Source organism: Haliotis cracherodii, unplaced genomic scaffold, assembly GCF_022045235.1.
Source record: "Haliotis cracherodii isolate W230 unplaced genomic scaffold, xgHalCrac1.p SCAF_13, whole genome shotgun sequence".
Taxonomy (NCBI): Eukaryota; Metazoa; Mollusca; class Gastropoda; order Lepetellida; family Haliotidae; genus Haliotis; species Haliotis cracherodii.
This window is the reverse complement of record NW_027266268.1, coordinates 19,622,697-19,643,749: the sequence shown is the minus strand read 5'-3', so window position 1 is coordinate 19,643,749 and position 21,053 is coordinate 19,622,697. Positions and strand designations below refer to the sequence as shown.

General features: G+C 43.8%; 1 protein-coding gene across 1 annotated transcript in view; it reads right to left on the bottom strand.

Moving 5' to 3' along the window:
* The window catches only part of LOC139459703 (abnormal spindle-like microcephaly-associated protein homolog), a 48,169-nt gene that overhangs the window by 14,481 nt on the left and 12,635 nt on the right, over positions 1–21,053 (bottom strand). The window contains exons 8-18 of the mRNA XM_071241340.1: positions 20,109–20,239; positions 19,432–19,607; positions 18,976–19,121; positions 18,147–18,232; positions 15,142–15,259; positions 14,124–14,221; positions 12,069–12,264; positions 11,240–11,313; positions 10,867–11,067; positions 9,896–10,090; positions 5,283–9,236 (exon numbers count right to left, since the gene is read on the bottom strand). Of these exons, the coding sequence (XP_071097441.1) occupies positions 5,283–9,236; positions 9,896–10,090; positions 10,867–11,067; positions 11,240–11,313; positions 12,069–12,264; positions 14,124–14,221; positions 15,142–15,259; positions 18,147–18,232; positions 18,976–19,121; positions 19,432–19,607; positions 20,109–20,239 (5,375 nt within the window). The remainder of the gene's footprint in view (positions 1–5,282; positions 9,237–9,895; positions 10,091–10,866; positions 11,068–11,239; positions 11,314–12,068; positions 12,265–14,123; positions 14,222–15,141; positions 15,260–18,146; positions 18,233–18,975; positions 19,122–19,431; positions 19,608–20,108; positions 20,240–21,053) is intronic.

Genomic DNA, 21,053 nt, shown 5'->3' with positions numbered 1-21,053 from the left:
GATCTCATCATCCATGCTAATAACCTTGCTACTAAGACATATATAACATTCAACCTCTCCAGTTCACTAGAACAAGCACTGAAAGTGGCAAGCTTCTAAACTTGTGGTCTTGTTCTGAAAGACACTATTACAGTTATAGTGACTGATTGATCGAATGAATGATTGATTGAACGAATGAATGATTGATCAAATAAATGATTGATCGGCCGGTCGATCGATCGAACGATTGATGTTTTACACATCAACAATGTTTGGTTGCGAGGAAAGTAACCTATAGGACGAGATGAAGTCAGACATCTCAAGCAGTAACTTTCATTACCAGACTACTTGGGCCAACATTCTTGTGAGATGTGGCTGACATAAAACTCAGTCAATGACAACCTAATTATCTGTCAGCACTTAAAAAAGTATTTTAGATAAGACTAACTCTTCGAATGAAAAATTAAGAACAAAAATAATGAACTGTGTTCAATTAAAAGTATGCATATTGCTACCATTTACTTCAACATAGTTTTAGTTTAAGGGTCTTTTAATTAGTAATAAAAATTAGGTAGCTATTCCCAATGAAATCTATGCTTATAAGGCCATAGACGTTTTTAGTTGGTTATCAAGACTGTCCAACAAAAAGAGATTTTATCACTACTGTTGACAGTGAAAAATATCAATCAATTATCTTTCAATATTTGTCACTGTTAAAACTTGTTGTTTTTTATGCATTAGAAGCAGCACTAATCTGGAAGTTGATGCCCTCCCCACCCCCGACTATCTACATTGAAGTTTAGGCCAACTATTTTTTAAACCAACTAATAAAAAACAGAAGGCATAATCGTTAAACACTTTTTGATTTAACCTCTAATTACATTTTTACCTAATGCTATGGGCCGTTTGGGCAAGATCTGCAGTTCAAAACAGGGTAATAAAACCACCATCACAATGTCTTGATTTGTCTTTGAAGTAAGCATTTTTGTATCTATCTCCATCAGGCAACCCTCACAGAAGTCTTTCTTTCCATACTGGGGGTAATAAAACCATATTGGTGTTAACAGATTAGAACGATGTACCTCACTTTTCAACCTTGGGGGCGGAGGACTAACAAAACAAAGTAAATCCCCGATTGTGAAGACTTCAAAGTGGGTGATTATTCACTCAGCAACAGGTATTTACTGGTGACATAACTCACCACGCTTCAGTGACCAGGCTCTATAGCTGCAGGAGAGCAGCAGGATGATTATCACAAGTAGTGTTATCTTTACAATCATCAAAGCAGGTCCCTGTGCAGGGATTTGTCACTCTTTGTCCCCAGAAAGCAGTGCCTAATGATTGATAGTTTGATCTTAGATCTTGGAGAGAGTATAGTTTAGGGAATCACTTCTCTGTTTAGATTACCTGAGGTTTCTAGCTTTGCCAAAGGTTCCAGATGCAATCAACAAAGCATGTTTTTGTTACTGTGATGTAACAGGGGTTTATCCAAGTCTGCAGCAAATGTCAGTAAAAATTACCAAATTGGAAATACTTTCCCCCAATTCATGTTAATATTACAATCATATCAAATGTAATGGCATAAATAAGGTGACTATATTCCACTCATAACCAATGACAACCTCTAAATGTACCGAAATAATGTACCGAATATTTCATTATGTCAAGAGCACTATTTGACATGTTGGGGAATCCTAGGTTTGTATCTAGACCTGCTCAGAGGCCGATATTCGGCTCCAAGTCTGGAGCAAATGTCACTTATAATTCCCAAATTGGAATTAAACATTTCCCAGTTTATGCTGTTACAGCTGTAACTAATGTTATGGTTTTTAAAGGTGTCTTGTAATTCATTGATAACAGGAACATTATAAAGGAAGAGGCCTTAATTCTTAGTTCAACATTATTGCATTGAATGCAATGTTAAAATTTAATTTTAAAATACCCCTGAATTTAGGAAAATAAAACTTTCAATTTTGAACAAATAACAACTTTTTTCCCAATTTGCCTGCCAAGGGCACTTAGGTTGAAATCCTAGATAAACCCCTTAATTCGAGATACACTACAATCTGGGGCACATTTTGGTTGAACTTGCAGTTGGATTTGGGTCATGGATTTAAAAGATTGCCTTGTCTTCTGATGTCAAGTTGATGTCAAGTTGACCAGAGCATAGATTTAACAATGTAGTTCACGAGACATTGCTGGCTTTCTCAACAACAGACAGCTATACTCAATGTGACAAGCAGGATGTCTATTCTACAGGAGTGTTGTTGAAGTAAATACTGGTTAAGACTACCAGTGGTAGTTACAATAACTTGCATGTGCAAATAATGACTTTAATAATATTGCCTTGGCATGATGTTTATAACACGAAGCCTGTGACTAATGTTCGTTTGTTTTCTGTTTGTTTGTTTGTTGCTTAAAGCAGCACTTAGCAATATTACAGCTATATGACAGCGCTCTGTAAATAATCGAGTCTCAACCAGACAATCCTGTGATTGACATCATGAGCATCGATCCACACAGTTGGGATATGATGACATGCATCAACCAAGTCAGCGAGCGTGACCACTCGATCCCATTGGTCGCCTCTTACGACAAGGGAAGTTACCTATTATGTCAAGCATGGGTTGCTGAAGACCTATTCTGACACGGATCTTCAGGGTCAATGTTTGTTTGTGCACATAGAGTAGACAGACACATTGAAACAGAACATACCTAATGAAAAGAAAGATTCAGATACTAAACCTGGGGATTCAGAACTTGATGAGGCTCTCATCCATCAATGAAAAGTGGGGACATTTTCTGAACTACAGCTTTACATTATTTAGCTCATGTAACATAGATAGTACTCATCGAGTTAGCACATTCACCATATTTGTCTTAGTCAACTTCTTCAAGGGACAACCAGTCATCCAGTGTAACTGTGTGGTGAATGACTTATAATTCCTAGATTCACAACCAATATGTGACAATGAGTCTGACACAAAATTGACTGCAAGAATCAAATCCATTGCAGACTGAAAATACTGCAAATATCGGAATCTTTTATTGAAATGCATTCATGCTGGCACACTTTACTCCAATAGGTCAGACCAAACCTTCTTTGTGAATTGCAGGGGACAAACACACATTTCTACCACTACTGTCTTATACAGCTCTCCTGTTACCCTGATGATATCAACATGAATATAATCCAAATGAAGATGACATCTTCCATTGTACATGTCACAATCGATGGATGTGACATGATTCCAACAACGGATCAGCTGAGCTGATCTCCTACTTGAGAGGAAACCCATATTTCTCCACATTTTCTAAGACAAAAAGTGGCTGCTTGCAACCCGGAATTAAGCATCGTGTTTTATGTTTTGTAATGCTGAATGGTAGGAACCTACAAAATTAATTCACAGTTAGTCAGTAATTCCTCATAGCCTTTCAGTTTTATGTAACTATTTATTCAAAGTAAAAGATGACGAGGATGTTCTGCAATGTTACATCCTGGAATAGCAAGTTCACTTCATGCAGACAGTTCATAAACTTGATCAAAATGATAGTATTGGTGAAAAAGCTTAACTGAATATATTTATTTTAATTACTTTTGAAATACACGAGTTGCAATAAAAATGATATGTAACAGGGATGAATGTAGTTTTTTTATTACTCTCTTAAACTTTGCAATTATCAAAGTTCCATGTCGATAAAAGATGTTGGTAAAAGGGTGTCATATAAATACAATATTTGTATCTGATGATTCGACCGAAGAGTGTTCTCTCAAAGTACAACCTGGTCAAAAAGTGCACAGCTTTCTCGGAGATGATTTAGGAAATGGTAAGGCGCAGATTCTAAAACCATGTTGGTAATAGCCTTTATATACACACCAAGTAGAAACATCTGCATTCAATGGAAAAGCTAGCTTCAAACTTGGTTCAGTGAAGGTGAGGGGAGCCCATGAGACCATTGATTTATCAAGTCATGTCATTTTGGCTATGTGAGTGAGTTAATATTTAACGTCACATCTGCAATATTTCAGCTATATCGTGAAGATGCTGGCTATGTGATTCCATAAGTCAGCAGATGGTTTAAATGTTATGATATGTGTTGTAACTACCGTTAGACTGCACCATCCGTTCAATTTCGTAATACCGAGTGAGTGAGTGAGTATGGTTTTATGCCGCTTTTAGCAATATTCCAGCAATATCACAGCGGGGGACACCAGAAACGGGCTTCACACATTGCACCCATGTCGGGAATCGAACCCAGGTCTTCGGCGTGACGAGCGAACGCTTTAACCACTAAGCTACTAACAACATTACTAACGACTGTCAACTTGGTCCAAAGGGCGCTACTCTCATTTACAACACAAAGTTCAAGGTCGTACGTAGACAAGGTGAAGCATGTTGTGATCTTTCGACACAATACATTGTTTATTAGTGTTATTCTGAACCTTGATAATTGCCATGATGCTTGCACTACTATAATGCAAAGTGAGAGCCTGCATACTCTCCCTATTTCAAACGTATTTGTTCGTTAGTCCAATAGATCATAGGCAGGTGCAAAACTCACAGAATTGACATTCAAGTAAAATGTCAATATTAATACAGTTTTGAGCTGCATACGTTGTGTGTCTCTGCAGCTCTGGGGTTTTGTGGTCCTGATAGTAGTGTCTATCTTCTGGATTATTCATCTAGGAAGAGAGTTGATCTTGCAGAGTGCTACTGATGCTCCTATTTGAATGGCCAGCAGATGCCAAAAATAGTCCAGTCCTCACATGATGTTGGTTGGTTGGTTGGTTTGTTGTTTAACGCCGCACTCAGCAATATTTCAGCTATATGACGGCGGTCTGTAAGTAATCGAGTGGACCAGACAATCCAGTGATTAATATCATGAGCATCGATCCACGCATTTGGGATCGATGACATGCATCAACCAAGCCAGCGAGCCTGACCACCCGATCCCGTTAGTCGCCTTTTACGACAAGCATAGTCACCTTTTACGGCAAGAATGGGTTGCTGAAGACCTATTCTACCCCGGAATCTTCACGGGTGTAATTAATAAAGGTGTGTTGTTGTAAAATGGGTGAGTAATAAATTAGTTCAATTTTCCAAAAGTGAAGCAAAATAATTTATTCCCTAGTTCATTTCCAAATGAAATGGTTGGTTTCAAAAGAACAAATTCTATTTCATTGCAATCAAATTCATACCGACCTATGTCCTTAGAAAAATATGTTCATCTGGGTTTGTAACTGACAAATGTGTTTTGAACGTGAACATGGAGAGAAGGCATAGCAAATGAGTGTTACTCACCTGAAGATGGACTCTAGCCTTGTAACCACGGTAACTTCTCTGAAGACAAACTGCTGCACGATGCTTCTGTAGTGTCTGTCTGAAAGTCCGTCTCACCATGTAGCCTCGCCAACTGCTCTCAATCAAGATGGCTGCCTGACAGGTCTGTCGGAAAGTCTTACGTTTACAATGCATTCGGAATGTGGACTGAATTATTGTTGCAGATCTTTGTCTCTTCAGTTCTAGAGAGTGCCTATGCCTCTTGTACGCTCTCTGAATCAGTGTTGCAGATTTTTGTCTCTTCAGTTCTAGAGATTGCCTGTACTTCCTGTACGATCTCTGAATCACACCGACAGCACGTCTCCGTCGAGCGACAATCCGACGCAGACCATTAAACAGTAGGAACCTCCGTGTGTTTCTTTGTATGACAGAAATAGCTTGCAGCTTGTGGCAGTAGGCACACCTCGCCAGGAACCCTCGGACAACTGCCTGGACAAGGACGACTCTCTGTCTGGTCAAACAGAACTGTTTCCTCATGACAAGCATCCTGAACATTGACTGTATAGTAGTGGCTGCGATGTGTCTTTTCCCATCCTGTCTGTGCTTCCATCGTCTGTAGGCAGACTGCAGCACGCTTACCGACGACCTCATCCGCAAAAACTCCTTCCTCTGTTTCCGTGTTTGACATCTTCTTCGATACAGGACTTGGATCGTGCGAGCAGCTTGCTGTAAACGCTGATGCCTCTTCCTGTGGAGGAATGCTCTGACGCAAGCCTGGACTCGGATGATTTGACAGCGTGTGTGAAGGAAGTCCCGCCGAATCTGGTAACTCCTGTATCCCTGCTGAATGGTGATGGCCGCTCCTACCAGGATCAGGTACTGCTTGCGCTGGACCCGGGCGGATAAGGTCGACCTCCACTTATCCTGAATGACCTTCGCTGCTTCTCGCTGTTGGATGAAGGCTGACCTCTCCTTATAACACTGATACGCCCTCTGAATCGTCAGGGCTGCGGACTTCTGCTGCAGGAACCGCCTTCTTACTAGGAACATTTTCACCATTTTCTGAATGACGACAGACGCATATTTCTGTTGGACAAACCTCTGTCTCTCTAACCCAGCTGCCTTGTTGTTTCTGTAGAGCTTCTGTAAGCTGACGACTGTGGCCCGAAGTTTGCGATATTGTTTCTGCTGTTGGTGTGAACGGAAGCCAGCTTGTATGAGAGTGGCACTCTTCTGGTAGAGTGCCAACCGACATCGGACAATGTATCCCCTCCATACAGCTTGTATTGTCATGGCCGCTCCCTTCATGATGAGGAACGCTCTCCGAGACCCCTGACCACACTTGATACTTCTGTACCACTGCTGAATATGACAAACAGCTTGTTTCCGCTCCCTGTAAAAATTCCTCTCTCTTATCATCCTTACACATGCTTGCAATTTAATTGCTGATTTCTTCATACACAAAAACTTTGATCTGATCAAATGTTTGCGAACGTGACTCTGAATAAGTAACGCAGATTGTTCCCTCTTAGCATCTCTCCTACAAACAGCAGCTCTGTAAGCAGTTTGTAAGGTGACCACTGCTTCTTTAATGTGTACATAGTTCTGTCTCTGCTGCCTGCCGGACAGCACAGCTCTGTACCGCTGCTGCACACAGACACACGCTGCCCTCATCGTCGTGAACCGCCTCCTCTCCACCAGCATCCTCCATCTGTTCTGCAGGACGACCGCAGCCCTGTCCATCTTGACATGCTGCTGCAGCTGCCTGTATCTCATCCTCTGCTGGTGTATCCTCACATGTTTTTGAATGGTGACGGCTGCCTGTCTGGTCTTTTGGAATGCCCTGTGACATATCCACGCCCTCATGGCAGCCTGCAGCTTGATCACATTATTCCTGTTGGTTACATAAACTCTCCTGTCGAGCTGACCAGCTCTTAGAGCTCTCAATCTCCGCTGAAGGACGTAGGCGGCTTGGACAATTTGTTTATATTTACATCTGTCTTGATACATCCGAACACATGACTGAATCTTGACAGCAGCCATTTTTGTTTTTTGATACTGCCTGAAACATCTCTGCCCCCTAAATGCTGCCTGCAGTGTCACAACGGCACATCTGGTATTCTGGTATGCCTTCCGCACACACAGACCCTTCTTGTACACCCTGAAATGATCCTGTAGCACGATACAAGCATTTCTAATGTTGTGGTACCTCTTCATGGCATGAATCATTCGAACCCAGCTTTGAATCTTGACAGCAGCCATTTTTGTGTTCTGATACTGCTTGCGACATCTCTGCCCCCTAAATGCTGCCTGCAGTGTCACAACAGCAGATTTAGTTTGGACAAACTCTTGCCTGACACACTGGCCCATCTTATGTGTCCTGTAATGTCTCTGCAGTAAAACACAGGCATGTTTCAGGTTGTGGTACCTCTTCATAGCCAGCACCATTCTAACCTTGCTCTGAATTTTCACAGCAGACCTCCTCATGATCGAGAACTGTTTCTTGATGACATAGCTTCTCCAGCCACTCTGTATGGCCATAGCAGCACCAATCATCACCTGATACCTTGTTCTCGCCTTCCTAGTAGCTCTAGTAGCTCTGTAGAAGCTCTGGATGACAAGAGCCGCCTTCCTCTGTCGCATCAAGTCCTTCCTCTGATGCAAGCCTCGGACCCAGGCCTGAATGACCACTACACTCTGCCTCAGTGAGACAAACCTTTGTCGACTCACCAACATCCTCCACCATGACTGAACTCTCACAGCAGCAGAAGTCCGATCTGCTACGTCAGACAAAAAGGCTTTCCTCTGTAGGTATCCTCGGGCATGATGCTGTAGACAGGAGATGGCTGCCATTTTTTTCTTGTACTGCATTTGAGCTTGCATCATACGTACATTCTTCTGAATGACCATCACAGCTTGTCTGATGGCGCCATAATGTCTTTGTGCTTGAAGTCGACGCCAACATGTCTGAAGCCGCACCACAGCATCTCTCTTGGCCTGCATCTTGGACTGGATCTGTCGTTTGTTCAAGTGGAGCCTGGTGTAGTGTTGGAGGATGATAACAGCAGCCTTGGTACGAAGGAACTTTGCCCTGGCAGCCGTCCTCCTGAAGGATGTCTGTAGAGTCAGTACAGCCGACTGTGTGCGCTTGAACTCCCGTCGTGCCACCTGACACCTGTATGTAGCTTGGATGAGGGCAGCTGCTGTGTGTCGTCTTTCCATCTTCCTCTGCTGCAGCAGCTTCCACCAGCGCTGTACTGTCACACAAGCAGCTGTCTGTCGCAGCAGCACCTCCCGCTCATCACCAGCCATCTTGTGCAGCCGGTATGCACGCTGGAGAATTATCGCAGCTAGTCTCATTGCCTGGAATTTCACTCGATACTTGTGTCCACGGAAGTGTTTTTGGATGCAGATGGCAGCGTTTCTGTTGTGAGCGTACTCCACCCTCTGCTGGTAGCCCCTGAGATGAGACTGTAGAGTTGTCACTGCCTTCTTCTTAGTCAGGAAGTCTTGTCTTGCTGTGGTTGAAAGTTTGTTGGCTCGGACTCTCGCCTGTAGTGTGACTGCTGTTTTCCTTAACTGTAGATACTCCTTTCTCACCTTCTTCATCCTCACACATCCCTGCAGCAGGAGCACAGACCTCCTAAGATCCACCAGCTGCTTGCGACAGCTGTACCCTCGCCAGGCCCTCTGTACCACGCCAGCTGCAGCTGATGTTCGGGCTGTACGTCTGCTGGCAGCAGCTCTGAACGCTCTCTGTACAGTTATAGCAGCAGACCTCTTGGCCAGGAACACTCCTCGATCTTTCCGTGCTGTCATCCAACTTCCGAACCTGCTCTGAATGATGCCTGCAGCTTTGTGTTGCTTAGCAACACACCTCCTGGCCAGATGACCTCTTATATGAGCTTGAAGGGTCAAGGTTGATTTACGAAGACGTTGATATCGTCGTCTAGCAGCAAACCCAAGCATTGCAGCCTGCAACATACCAGAAGAAAGATTTGTTAGTACAGTGTCTCCAGATGATAGGGACTCCATATACAGAGTGGATGGACTCATGCCTCCTTCAACAACAACCCAGCAGTATCGGGGATCACTTAGTCTTGGCTTGACACTTTGTAACCATATGTAGAATCAAACCTAGGTGGGACAAGTGAACACCTTAACCACTAGGCTTTCCCATCCCCTCCACACACAATCAGCCACTTGATTATTCAGATTTTTGACAGGCTTTCGTAAGATAGCTGACCATTGTTGAATGAGCCATAAACAAACTTCACTTATTAACTCATACACAGAGATTTGAGATGTTCTAGAGATGGGGCAATCATGACATAAAAAAATGCAATGTTACAAATTCTCCAGATTACAATAGTGGTGACAATTTTAGCAAATCTATGTAGGAATCATTTTGGGATAAATCACCTCCTGGGCCCACTTGCACAAAGCGATCTTAGCGCTACAACTATTGTAAGCCTATGTTAAAGTATGGGAGTTACGTACATCTTAGCGCTAAGATCGCTTTGTGCAAGTGGGCTCAGGTTGGTTCAAAAGGGAATGGCAAAGTTCAAACCATGCAGCCATTGTTCCACGGTCTATAACCATAACCACGGTTCTACACTGGTCCATGTTCTCACCTGAATCTTGGTGACAGCAACTCCCATGTTGGCGTTGTCTCGTGCCAGCCTCCGCAGTCGGGCCTCCGACCTGGCCTTGCGACCCCTCCATACAGACTGTACAACGATGGCTGCCCTCGTCTGTCTCTGTTTGTGTCTCCGCTGGAGGAACTCTCTCACTCGAGTCTGGATAACTTGTGCTGCTTTGATCTCATGCTGAAAAAGGAAAAGCAGGCATTAATCTACTGCTTGTCCTGAATACATGATACTTCGCTTTACAGATTACATTAGATGTTGTGCTCGGAGTGCTATGGGCCTAGACTTACATGTTGTGCTTGGAGTAGTGCTGTGGGGAGATATGGGCCTAGACTTACATGTTGCGCTGTGAGTGCTGTGAGAAGCTATGGGCCTCAACTTACATGTTGTGCTGTGAGGAGCTATGGGCCTCATTTTACATGTTGTGCTCGAACTAGTGCTGTGGGGAGCTATGGGCCTCATTTTACATGTTGTGCTCGAACTAGTGCTGTGGGGAGCTATGGGCCTCAATTTACATGTTGTGCTCGAACTAGTGCTGTGAGGAGCTATGGGCCTCATTTTACATGTTGTGCTCAAACTAGTGCTGTTGGGAGCTATGGGCCTCATTTTACATGTTGTGCTCGAACTAGTGCTGTGAGGAGCTATGGGCCTCAACTTACATGTTGTGCTGTAAGGAGCTATGGGCCTCATTTTACATGTTGTGCTCGAACTAGTGCTGTGGGGAGCTATGGGTCTCAATTTACATGTTGTGCTGGGAGTGCTGTGGGGCTCGACTTACATGTTGTGCCTGGAGCGCTGTGGGGAGTTATGGGCCTCAACTTACATGTTGTGCTTGGAGTACTGTGGAGATCTATGGCCCTCAACTCACATATTGTGCCCGGAGTGCTGTAGGGAGCTATGGTCTAGACTTACATGTTGTGCTTGGAGTGCTGAAGGGAGCTATGGTCTAGACTTACATGTTGTGCTTGGAGTGCTGTGCGGAGCTTGTAATGCCTCCAGGCTATCTGGATGACCCGTGCTGCCCGTGACTCCTGTCTGATGTCCAGCAGTCGTCCACACAGGTACGACACATAGGTGACCACCACCTTCTCATCGGGAATGGTGTTGGACATGTCTACAGACTTCAGCATCAGGGGGATTCCACCGAGCTCAGACACCTGCAAACAAACGTAAAAATAGTCTGCTTTTATATGAGACTTTACTTGACAAAGTTATCTCTGATCAGCTTAAATTAAATCAAAAGAAAGGAATACACACACGATCTGACAGCCTTTTCACAAGAAAGTGAAATATTACTGAGCTGAGATCAGTCAAAATATAAAATCCCACCTTCTCATACAAAATCTTGAAATTTTCTCTCTCGTTGGCGAGCAGCTCCTCGTACAGCTCAGGGTCATCAAGGCCTGTGTACGGCAGTCATAAAGTAAATGTGAGTCAAACGTTCTAATACATATCTCCTAATACACATCTGCTGCTAATTCATATCTCCTAATACACATCTGCTGCTAATACATATCTCCTAATACACATCTGCTGCTAATGCATATCTCCTAATACACATCTCCTGATACATATATCCTAATACATATTTCCATCTAATACATAGTTGACAGAAGGAAATATTTCACTGTTAATGCAGTGGTTCTGTTCAAATTATGTTGCTTGAATTGTTGACATTCGATCTGCAACTTTAGCCACTAGTCCGAAGCCCGAGTCTCATAATCTTCTAGGTCAGCTGGTAATAGTCCATTTACATCAAGATCTACATGAAGTGATGGTCATGGTCATAAATCTCCATAAAATCTAAGGACTTTTAAAGACAGACCCAACCATTCTGACGCCTGCACAAACCATGTATGCCCTTCTTCATTCTTGAAGTCTTAAATAGGCATTTTGAAGTTGAAAGAACATGAATACATGACACTTGTTATGGATAACAACTTCTTTTATTCTTTGTAACAAAATTTCCGAGCTACTTCTTGCCCCTTCATTCCCCTTTTCCGTGTGAAAGGACAAGAAGTAAGTCTGAAACAAGATTTCAAAGAATACAAGAAGCTGTTACCCATAAGAAAGTGTCATATAATCATTTATCATACTTGTTGACATTATGTGCCTTTCATTTCCAGATTGTCTCATGCACATCAACTTGCAGCCTCACCTGAGCCATATTGGAAACTCCAGTCCTGGCTGAGGTCAAGGTCACATGCCGCCTCCTCCTTGTCCTCGAGGTCCTGTTGCCGACTCTGGGAGGTCTGGAAGCGGACCTGCGACAGCGGCAGCAGCCCGGGATGGTAGTGGTGCAGCAAGCAGCACAGGGCACGCCCATCAGAAAATGACACAGTGAAGTTCTCCACCTGTATATAGTGACAGTTTACAATGGCTGTATGGGTGGACTGTACCAACACAGTGAGTGAGTGAGTGAGTGAGTGAGTGAGTGAGTGAATGAGTGAGTGAGTTGGGTTTAACGCCGCTTTTAACAGTATTCCAGTTATATCACAGCGTGTCAGTTTAATGTGGAAGGAAAGCCCGAAGTGATGCAGGTCTAAGACGTTACCACTTCGGTGAAACCAAGGAGCACGGGGAAGGTGCTGACAAACCTAGAAACATAATTGGGCGAACCGGTGTTCGAACCCACAATCATAGGTTTCACCTGTGCCCCCATACCAACACATACAATAACTTGATTGATATCACGCAGTATGCTTTTTTATCAATCTCATTAAAGTGATATCTTTCCTTCTGATGTGATACCTCTCTCTGTCAAGATCTGACAAATCTGGTCACAGAATACATAGACTGCCCAATCAAAATGAAGGATGCTTGTGGTTTGAGTCAAACTGTCAGCTTTATACATCACTTTTAAGGCAGTATTACCGGATAGATATATGAAACTAGAGCTAAAAGAATTTATTTTGTAGTTGATTGAAAGATCGAAAAATGATAAGAAAATGTAAAGTAACTACAACAGAGAGTGGCCATTATTATCCTCCATTAGGAACTGCCTAGTTACATTATTAATTTGATACAGAAATGCTTCTCCGAAGGTTTGCTTGCTTGTACAAGAAACCAGAACATCCACACTTATTGGCTGATGAAACAGTCCACCTGCTGTGAATTAATGACATTTCCTTTCACATTTTCTGTGTAGAACAATCTTTCATTGTGTTTGTGTGTTGTGTTGTGTGTGTGTCGCGTGCGCATGCATGCGTACGTGCGTGCGTGCGTGCATGCGTGCGTGCGAGAGATACCCAGGACATACTACTCCAAAAAAGTTAAGGACCACCCAAATCTTTCATATTACTATAGTTACATGCCTGCCAGATTAACTATAGTAATATGACATGACAGATTAACTACACTCCTATGAAAAGATCGGGTGTTCTTTAACTTCTTTTCAGTAGTATATATATATACATGATGAGGGTTGAAAGCATGAAGTGATGCAGGTCTACTGAACAGGCATACTGCTGACAAATTTACAATCCCAATCAGGGGCAAATCTGGCCTTCAAACTCACGATCACCAATCTCATTAAAATCAGATCTTAGTTCTCGTTATCGTGAAACAAAGATCTGAGGACATCCCATTACGGGTCACGTCAGAACAACCTTTCATCCGGCCAAGCGTCGCTAACCAGATCATGAATGGAATGTGACAGTCAGAATCTGTTTTCTAATCATGCAATCTTGAAAACGTTAAAACAGTTAAAACAGTTACAGCCCGTACGACTGATTCCGTCAAAATTATCGTCTATCTCTCGGTTCCTTGGGATAAACATTTGAATGAAGGAGGCATTGCACAGTACATTTGAAACCATATATTAGACATTCTGGAATGTTCATTTGTTCGGTTTTCAAAATTTTAATCAAGAACTGTGTCAACATATTTTCCAAGCGTAGTCTGAAATGGAAGTCGCCAGGTCGAAACGAGTGCCATAAAGCTTGAGAAAGCTGCGTTCTAATTGGCTGATAACGACTTCTTGTTAGTCGTTTCAGTGGTCGGTCAAAGTTCGCGAAAGGTCGTTCTGACGTGACCCGTAATGGGATGTCCTCAGATCTTTGTTTAGCGGCAGCGAGAACTAAGATCTGATTTTAATGAGATTGCACGATTAGTTGACTCATGCCTGCCTTCAGGACACGACTCTCCACAGGAAAGGGGTGGGGAGGTTCTGTGAATGTCTGACAGTGTACAACACACTAGCTGCTGCACCCACCTTGACCCCGTAGTGCAGGCATACAACTCGACACCACTTCAGCAGCATCTCCAGCCTCTCGTTGTCTTGGCTCATCAGACCCCCGCTGTCTCGACGCGCTGCAGCACAAACACAGGTGAACATTGTCCAGGATGAGTGAGTGAGTGACTGAGCATCGCTGTGTGAATAGTTATGACATGGTGTGTCCAATATATAACCCACGATATGCTACATATCCAGTATATAACCCAAAATATGCTACATATCCAATATACAACCAGCGATATGCTACATATCCAATATATAACCCACGATATGCTACATATCCAATATATAACCCACGTTATGCTACATATCCAGTTTATAACCTGCGATATCCTACATATCCAATATATAACCCACAATATGCTACATATCCAATATATAACCTGCGATATGCTACATATCCAGTATATAACCCACAATATGCTACATATCCAATATATAACCTGCGATATGCTACATATCCAGTATATAACCCAAAATATGCTACATATCCAATATATAACCCACGATATGCTACATATCCAGTATATAACCCAAAATATGCTACATATCCAATATATAACTCACGATATGCTACATATCCAGTATATAACCTGCGATATGCTACATATCCAATATATAACCCACGATATGCTACATATCCAATATATAACCCGCAATATGCTACATATCCAGTATATAACCTGCGATATGCTACATATCCAATATCTAATCCACGATATGCTACAAATCCAATACTTAAGCCACGATATGTTACATAGCGATCACATGAGTGCGTGTGTGATCCTGATTATACAAAACAAATGAGGCATTATCTGAATCTCCCGAGATAAAGTCATATTTGCCCAGCTCGATACATATGAAGTAGCAAAACATTTGCACCAGATGTCAGGATTAATCTTTAACTATGTTTGTCTATACGTAAAACACAATCTGCATTAAGATTCCCCATTCTTGTGGACAATGGTGACAGTTTCATGTGTTGGCTACCTACCAAGGTTGTCCTCTTGTTTTATCTTGAGGAGTTTCTGCATGTTGACCTTGACCCTGAGTGACTGCTCGAGGAGGGACGTCTCCTCTCGGAGTTGCTCCAAGTTGATCAGCACATCAACCTGTACGGGGTGGAAGTTGGTCATGATCACACAGGGAACACATTCATAAACACAGGTAACACATTCATAAACACATGTAACAGATTCATGAACACAGGGAACACATTCATAAACACAGGGAACACATTCATAAACACAGGGAACACATTCATAAACACAGGCAAGTCATTCATAAACATGTGTAACACATTCATAAACGTAGGTAACACATTCATAAACACAGGCAACACATTCATAAACACAGGGAACACATTCATAAACACAGGCAAGTCATTCATAAACATGTGTAACACATTCATAAACGTAGGTAACACATTCATAAACACAGGTAACACATTCATAAACACAGGTAACACATTCATAAACACATGTAACACATTCATAAACACAGGTAACACATTCTTAAACACAGGTTACACATTCATAAACACAGGTAACACATTCATAAACACAGGCAACACATTCATAAACACAGGCAACACATTCATAAACACAGGCAACACATTCATAAACACAGGTAACACATTCATAAACACAGGTAACACATTCATAAACACAGGTTACACATTCATAAACACAGGTTACACATTCATAAACACAGGTAACACATTTATAAACACATGTTACACATTACAAATTACAAATGGATATAACCCAGCCAGGGTCGTCTGTAGTGCTTAGTTTGAAGGTCTTGGAGCCTAGGCTGAGACAGTGTTGAGACAGACCTATGTCTGCTTCGGTGCAATATTAGGAAATGTATCAAGAAACAACCCATTGATGAGACTGTAACAGACCTGTCATGACATTACAAGACTGTCTCAACAGGCATGGCATACCAGTGACATAGTGCATGTACAAGGCAGCCAAGGCTGTCTGGCATTAAAACAAGATGTCACATGATCAGAATCTGTCGGCGAGATGAAACTCAAGTAGGTAAGGGGACATAAGACACATATTCTTGACACAGTTTGTCCTGATGTGGTGGGTACAGTGAGGTTAACCGTGCTGCACTGAGGTTGTGGGTGCTGTACTGGGGTTGTGATGGCTGTACTGGGGTTGTGGGAGCTACACTGAGGTTGTGGGTGCTGAACTGAGGTTGTGGGTGCTGCACTGAGGTTGTGGGAGCTACACTGAGGTTGCGGGGGTTGTACTTGGGTTGTGGGAGCCATACTGAGGTTGTGGGGCTGTCCTTGGGTTGTGGGTGCTGAACTGAGGTTGTGGGAGTTACAATGAGGTTGTTGTGCTGTACTGAGGTTTTGGGGCTGTACTGGGGTTGTGGGAGCTACACTGAGGTTGTGGGGCTGTACTGGGGTTGTGGGTGCTGCACTTAGGTTGTGGGGCTGTACTGGGGTTGTGGGAGCTACACTGAGGCGGGGCTGTACTGGGGTTGTGGGAACTACACTGAGGTTGAGGGGCTGTACTGGGGTTGTGGGAGCTGCACTGAGGTTGTGGGGTTGTACTGGGGTTGTGGGAGCTACACTGAGATTGTGGGGCTGTACTGGGGTTGTGGGAGCTACAATGAGGTTGTGGGAGCTACACTGAGGTTGTGGGGCTGTACTGGGATTGTGGGAGCTACACTGAGGTTGTGGGGCTGTACTGGGGTTGCGGGAGCTACACTGAGGTTGTGGGGCTGTAATTGGGTTGTGGGAGCCTCACTGAGGTTGTGTAGCTGTACTGGGGTTGTGGGAGCTACAATGAGGTTGTTGTGCTGTACTGGAGTTGTTGGAGCTACACTGAGGTTGTGGGGCTGTACTGGGGTTGTGTAAGCTACACTGAGGTTGTGGGGCTGCGGGAGCTACACTGAGGTTGTGTGGCTGTACTGGGATTGTGGGAGCTACACTGAGGGTGTGGGAGCTATACTGAGGTTGTGGGGGTTGTGGGAGCTACACTGAGGTTGTGGGGCTGTACTGAGGTTGTGGGGCTGTACTGGGGTTGTGTAAGCTACACTGAGGTTGTGGGGCTGTGGGAGCTACACTGAGGTTGTGTGGCTGTACTCGGATTGTGGGAGCTACACTGAGGTTGTAGGAGCTATACTGAGGTTGTGGGGCTTGTGGGAGCTACACTGAAGTTGTGGGGCTGTACGTGGGTTGTGGGAGCTACACTGAGGTTGTGGGGGTTGTACTGGGGTTGTGGGAGCTACGCTGAGGTTGTGGAGCTGTACTTGGGTGGGAACTACACTGAGGTTGTGGGGCTGTACTCGGGTTGTGTGGCTGTACTGGGATTGTGGGAGCTACACTGAGGTTGTAGGAGCTATACTGAGGTTGTGGGGGTTGTGGGAGCTACACTGAGGTTGTGGGGCTGTACTTGGGTTGTGGGAGCTACACTGAGGTTGTGGGGCTGTACTTGGGTTGTGGGAGCTACACTGAGGTTGTGGGGGTTGTACTGGGGTTGTGGGAGCTACGCTGAGGTTGTGGAGCTGTACTGGGGTGGGAGCTACACTGAGGTTGTGGGGCTGTACTCGGGTTGTGGGGCTGTACTGGGATTGTGGGAGCTACATTGAGGTTGTGGGAGCTATACTGAGGTTTTGGGGTTGTGGGAGCTACACTGAGGTTGTGGAGCTGTACAGGGGTGGGAGCTACACTGAGGTTGTGGGGCTGTACTGGGGTTGTGGGAGCTACACTGAGGTTGTGGGGCTGTACTGGGGTTGTGGGAGCTACAATGAGGTTGTGGGAGCTACACTGAGGTTGTGGGGCTGTACTGAGGTTGTGGGGCTGTACTGGGGTTGTGGGAGCTACAAAGAGGTTGTGGGAGCTACACTGAGGTTGTGGGGCTGTACTGGGGTTTTGGGAGTTACACTGAAGTTGTCAGGACTGTACTGGGGTTTTGGGAGTTACACTGAGGTTGTCAGGGCTGTATAGAGGTTGTGGAGGTTATATTAAGGTTGTACCTGGAAGTGAAAGATGAGATGCCATAGAATCTTGAGGGTCTTCTCACGATGTCCATCAACCACATCTCTGGCTCCGATTTTGCCACCTGAAAATGAAAGACACTTGTTACAAGTGTGTCGTTTGTTTTCAGACTTACACAAATGTGTGAATAGTGGCTACAGAACAGAAGACAGGCAGGGTAAGAACTGATGTTGCTCTTCATTCATACTACAAAGATTGTTAAATCATGATAGCCTGCAAACACTTGAGTATTGACCAGACAAACCAGAGACTGATATTACAAGCAATGCCCCATATCATCAGGGTACAGTGACATGCAATCAAGAAAATCACCAATCGACCACCAGATCAAATATTGCCACCTCTTTAGACAAGCATTGGTACCTTGGGACCAATCATATTTTCTTAAATCTTATTTCTACATTATTGAGTGAGTGAGTTGGGTTTAACGCCGCTTTTAACAGTATTCCAGTTTAATCGCGTCGTGTCAGCTTAATGTGGGAGGAAAGCCAGAAGTGATGCAGGTTTCAGATGTTTACAACTTCGGTAAAACCCACGAGGATAGGTATGGTGCTGACAAACCTAGAAACATAATCGTGGAGAACCGGGATTTGAACTCACAATCATAGGTTTCTGGTGTGCCCAAAGGATGCAACTCTGCACAGCGAATCGTGGCGCCTTAGACGACTGGGCCACACATGCCCCCCACTACATTATTGAATTGCATGCAATATCTAAATACCTTTGAAATATATATAAGGATTTTAATCTCTTCCCCAATTTGCCATTGGAGACATTCACATTTTGGAAAAAGCCCTGGGGTATTACCATCAACCTTGGCCACATCAAGTCCCCGCTCGGTCAGGGTGCGGAATACCATCTCTATGTTGTGAATCTTCTGTAGTCGGCTGACAGCTGGAGCTCGTAGACACTTCACTAGATTCCACTCCCCTGTTAGGAGCTCCAACACTCGCCTATACAAGAGGTTCAAAACACCACATGAAGCATAAATACAACACAATTTTTATAGTCAACTAGGAAACGAATGATCACTTGTCTTTGCTCTAGGTTAATGTTGTTTTTAGTATTCCAAAATATCCTGAGAAGGAACAAGAAGGACATACTGAAACACATGGCACCCATCATGGGAATCGGACACAGGTTTCCGGCATGAGTCAGTGTCGTCCCATAATATTAAATGATACATTTTATTCTGATAAGTTGCTTTATATTTTAGCAATGTATGAAATATGAAAGATTTTTTCACAATGTCCGTATACTTACGAAAGCCTGATACCATCCCTGAGGTCCACTCCAAGCTTGGTGACAGCGTAGTCGAACTCGTCCATGGCCGTCTGGATGTGGGACACGGTGTAGCCGAAGTACGCCAGGTGCTTGGTGACATCCCCCTCCCCACTCAGGTAGTCCCGGGAAAACTGAATCAGCATGTCCTTGCTTGCCTGGGGAGATGTGGATCGATGGATGCTCAGACTCAAAATACATTCAGACTCATGGAGAGACAAGGGACTACATACAGACTCACAGAGGACTCTGGTCAGACCCACGGAGACATAAAACTATGCTCAGACCCACGGAGACATAAAACTATGCTCAGACTCACAGAGAGACATGGGACTACGCTCAGACCCACCGAGAGACATGTGACGCTGGTCAGACCCACAGAGACATAAAACTATGCTCAGACTCACAGAGAGACAGGGGACTACGCTCAGACCCCCCGAGAGATATGGGACTCTGGTCAGACCAACGGTGACATAAAACTACGCTCAGACACACAGAAAGTCATGGAAGTACATTCATCACGAGAAGTTAGACGCCCTGATGCTAACTGGCTCCACCTCATGCACCTGATATGTCTGCAGAGAGGTATTGTATTGGAACTTAACGAGATTGAGCACCACACATTTTCCTGTCTTGTGATGCCTTGACCTGCACCTCACCTTGACATCGGAATCCTTGCAGAAGAGGCAGGGGTCGTGCTGTATGAGGCGGGCGGTCTTGGCGTGGTCCAAGAAGTACACGATGAGCAGGAACTTCTTCAACGCATGCTTCGCAATGGCCTCGGCGTACCCTGAAACACGTGTTACGTGGATGAGGGAGTCCAAGGAAAGTCTCAAGGGATTTAGTAATTATTTCCCTACTAAACTGACCATTTCAAAGAACCTAATGCCAAATGCACAAAAAGTCCTGAGCTACACAAAATTATTTTATTGGTTAGCAAAAAATCTGTAAACCATAAAATCAAACAAGTCATCAGGTGATGACATATCTTCCTGATTTGGTGCAATTTGGAAATGGAGTTTGGCTTCTTTACCTACTTTTGGTATACAGTGAACCCTCAACTTAACGCTCCTCGATGTACCGCTACTCCGGATGCACCACGGGGTAAACCATGGCTCCCAAAAATGCATGAAGAATTTTCCCCTAAAAGCGTGTTAAAGCGAGTTAAAGCAAATAAAGTTACAAATAAACTGATGAAATTTAATTCCAAGTCGATTTACACGTGTGTGTATTTGTAAAACAATTACGTTCATTGTATCCGGCTGAATGTGATCGAAACCATTCTGCCTTTTGTTCCGGTTGTGAAAAAACATATCGTACACAGATCTGGCATTAAACTCACATAAAATCAAATCACAGCAACAACAAACATAAGCCTCATTGTTTGATTTAATACTCATCTCAGCTTGTTGTGATTGGTAAGACAACATGTGAGATGTCTTCGAACTTCAAACCGGCCGCGTGTAATGCAATAACAACAATCGAAACAATGGCTTCCGGTATTTAATCCTATAAAAAACATTGGAACTTCATTGTTTAAATAGCGTAATTACGAAGGCATTCTTATTGCCAAAAAACACGACCTCCCTCATTCAACCGCTCGA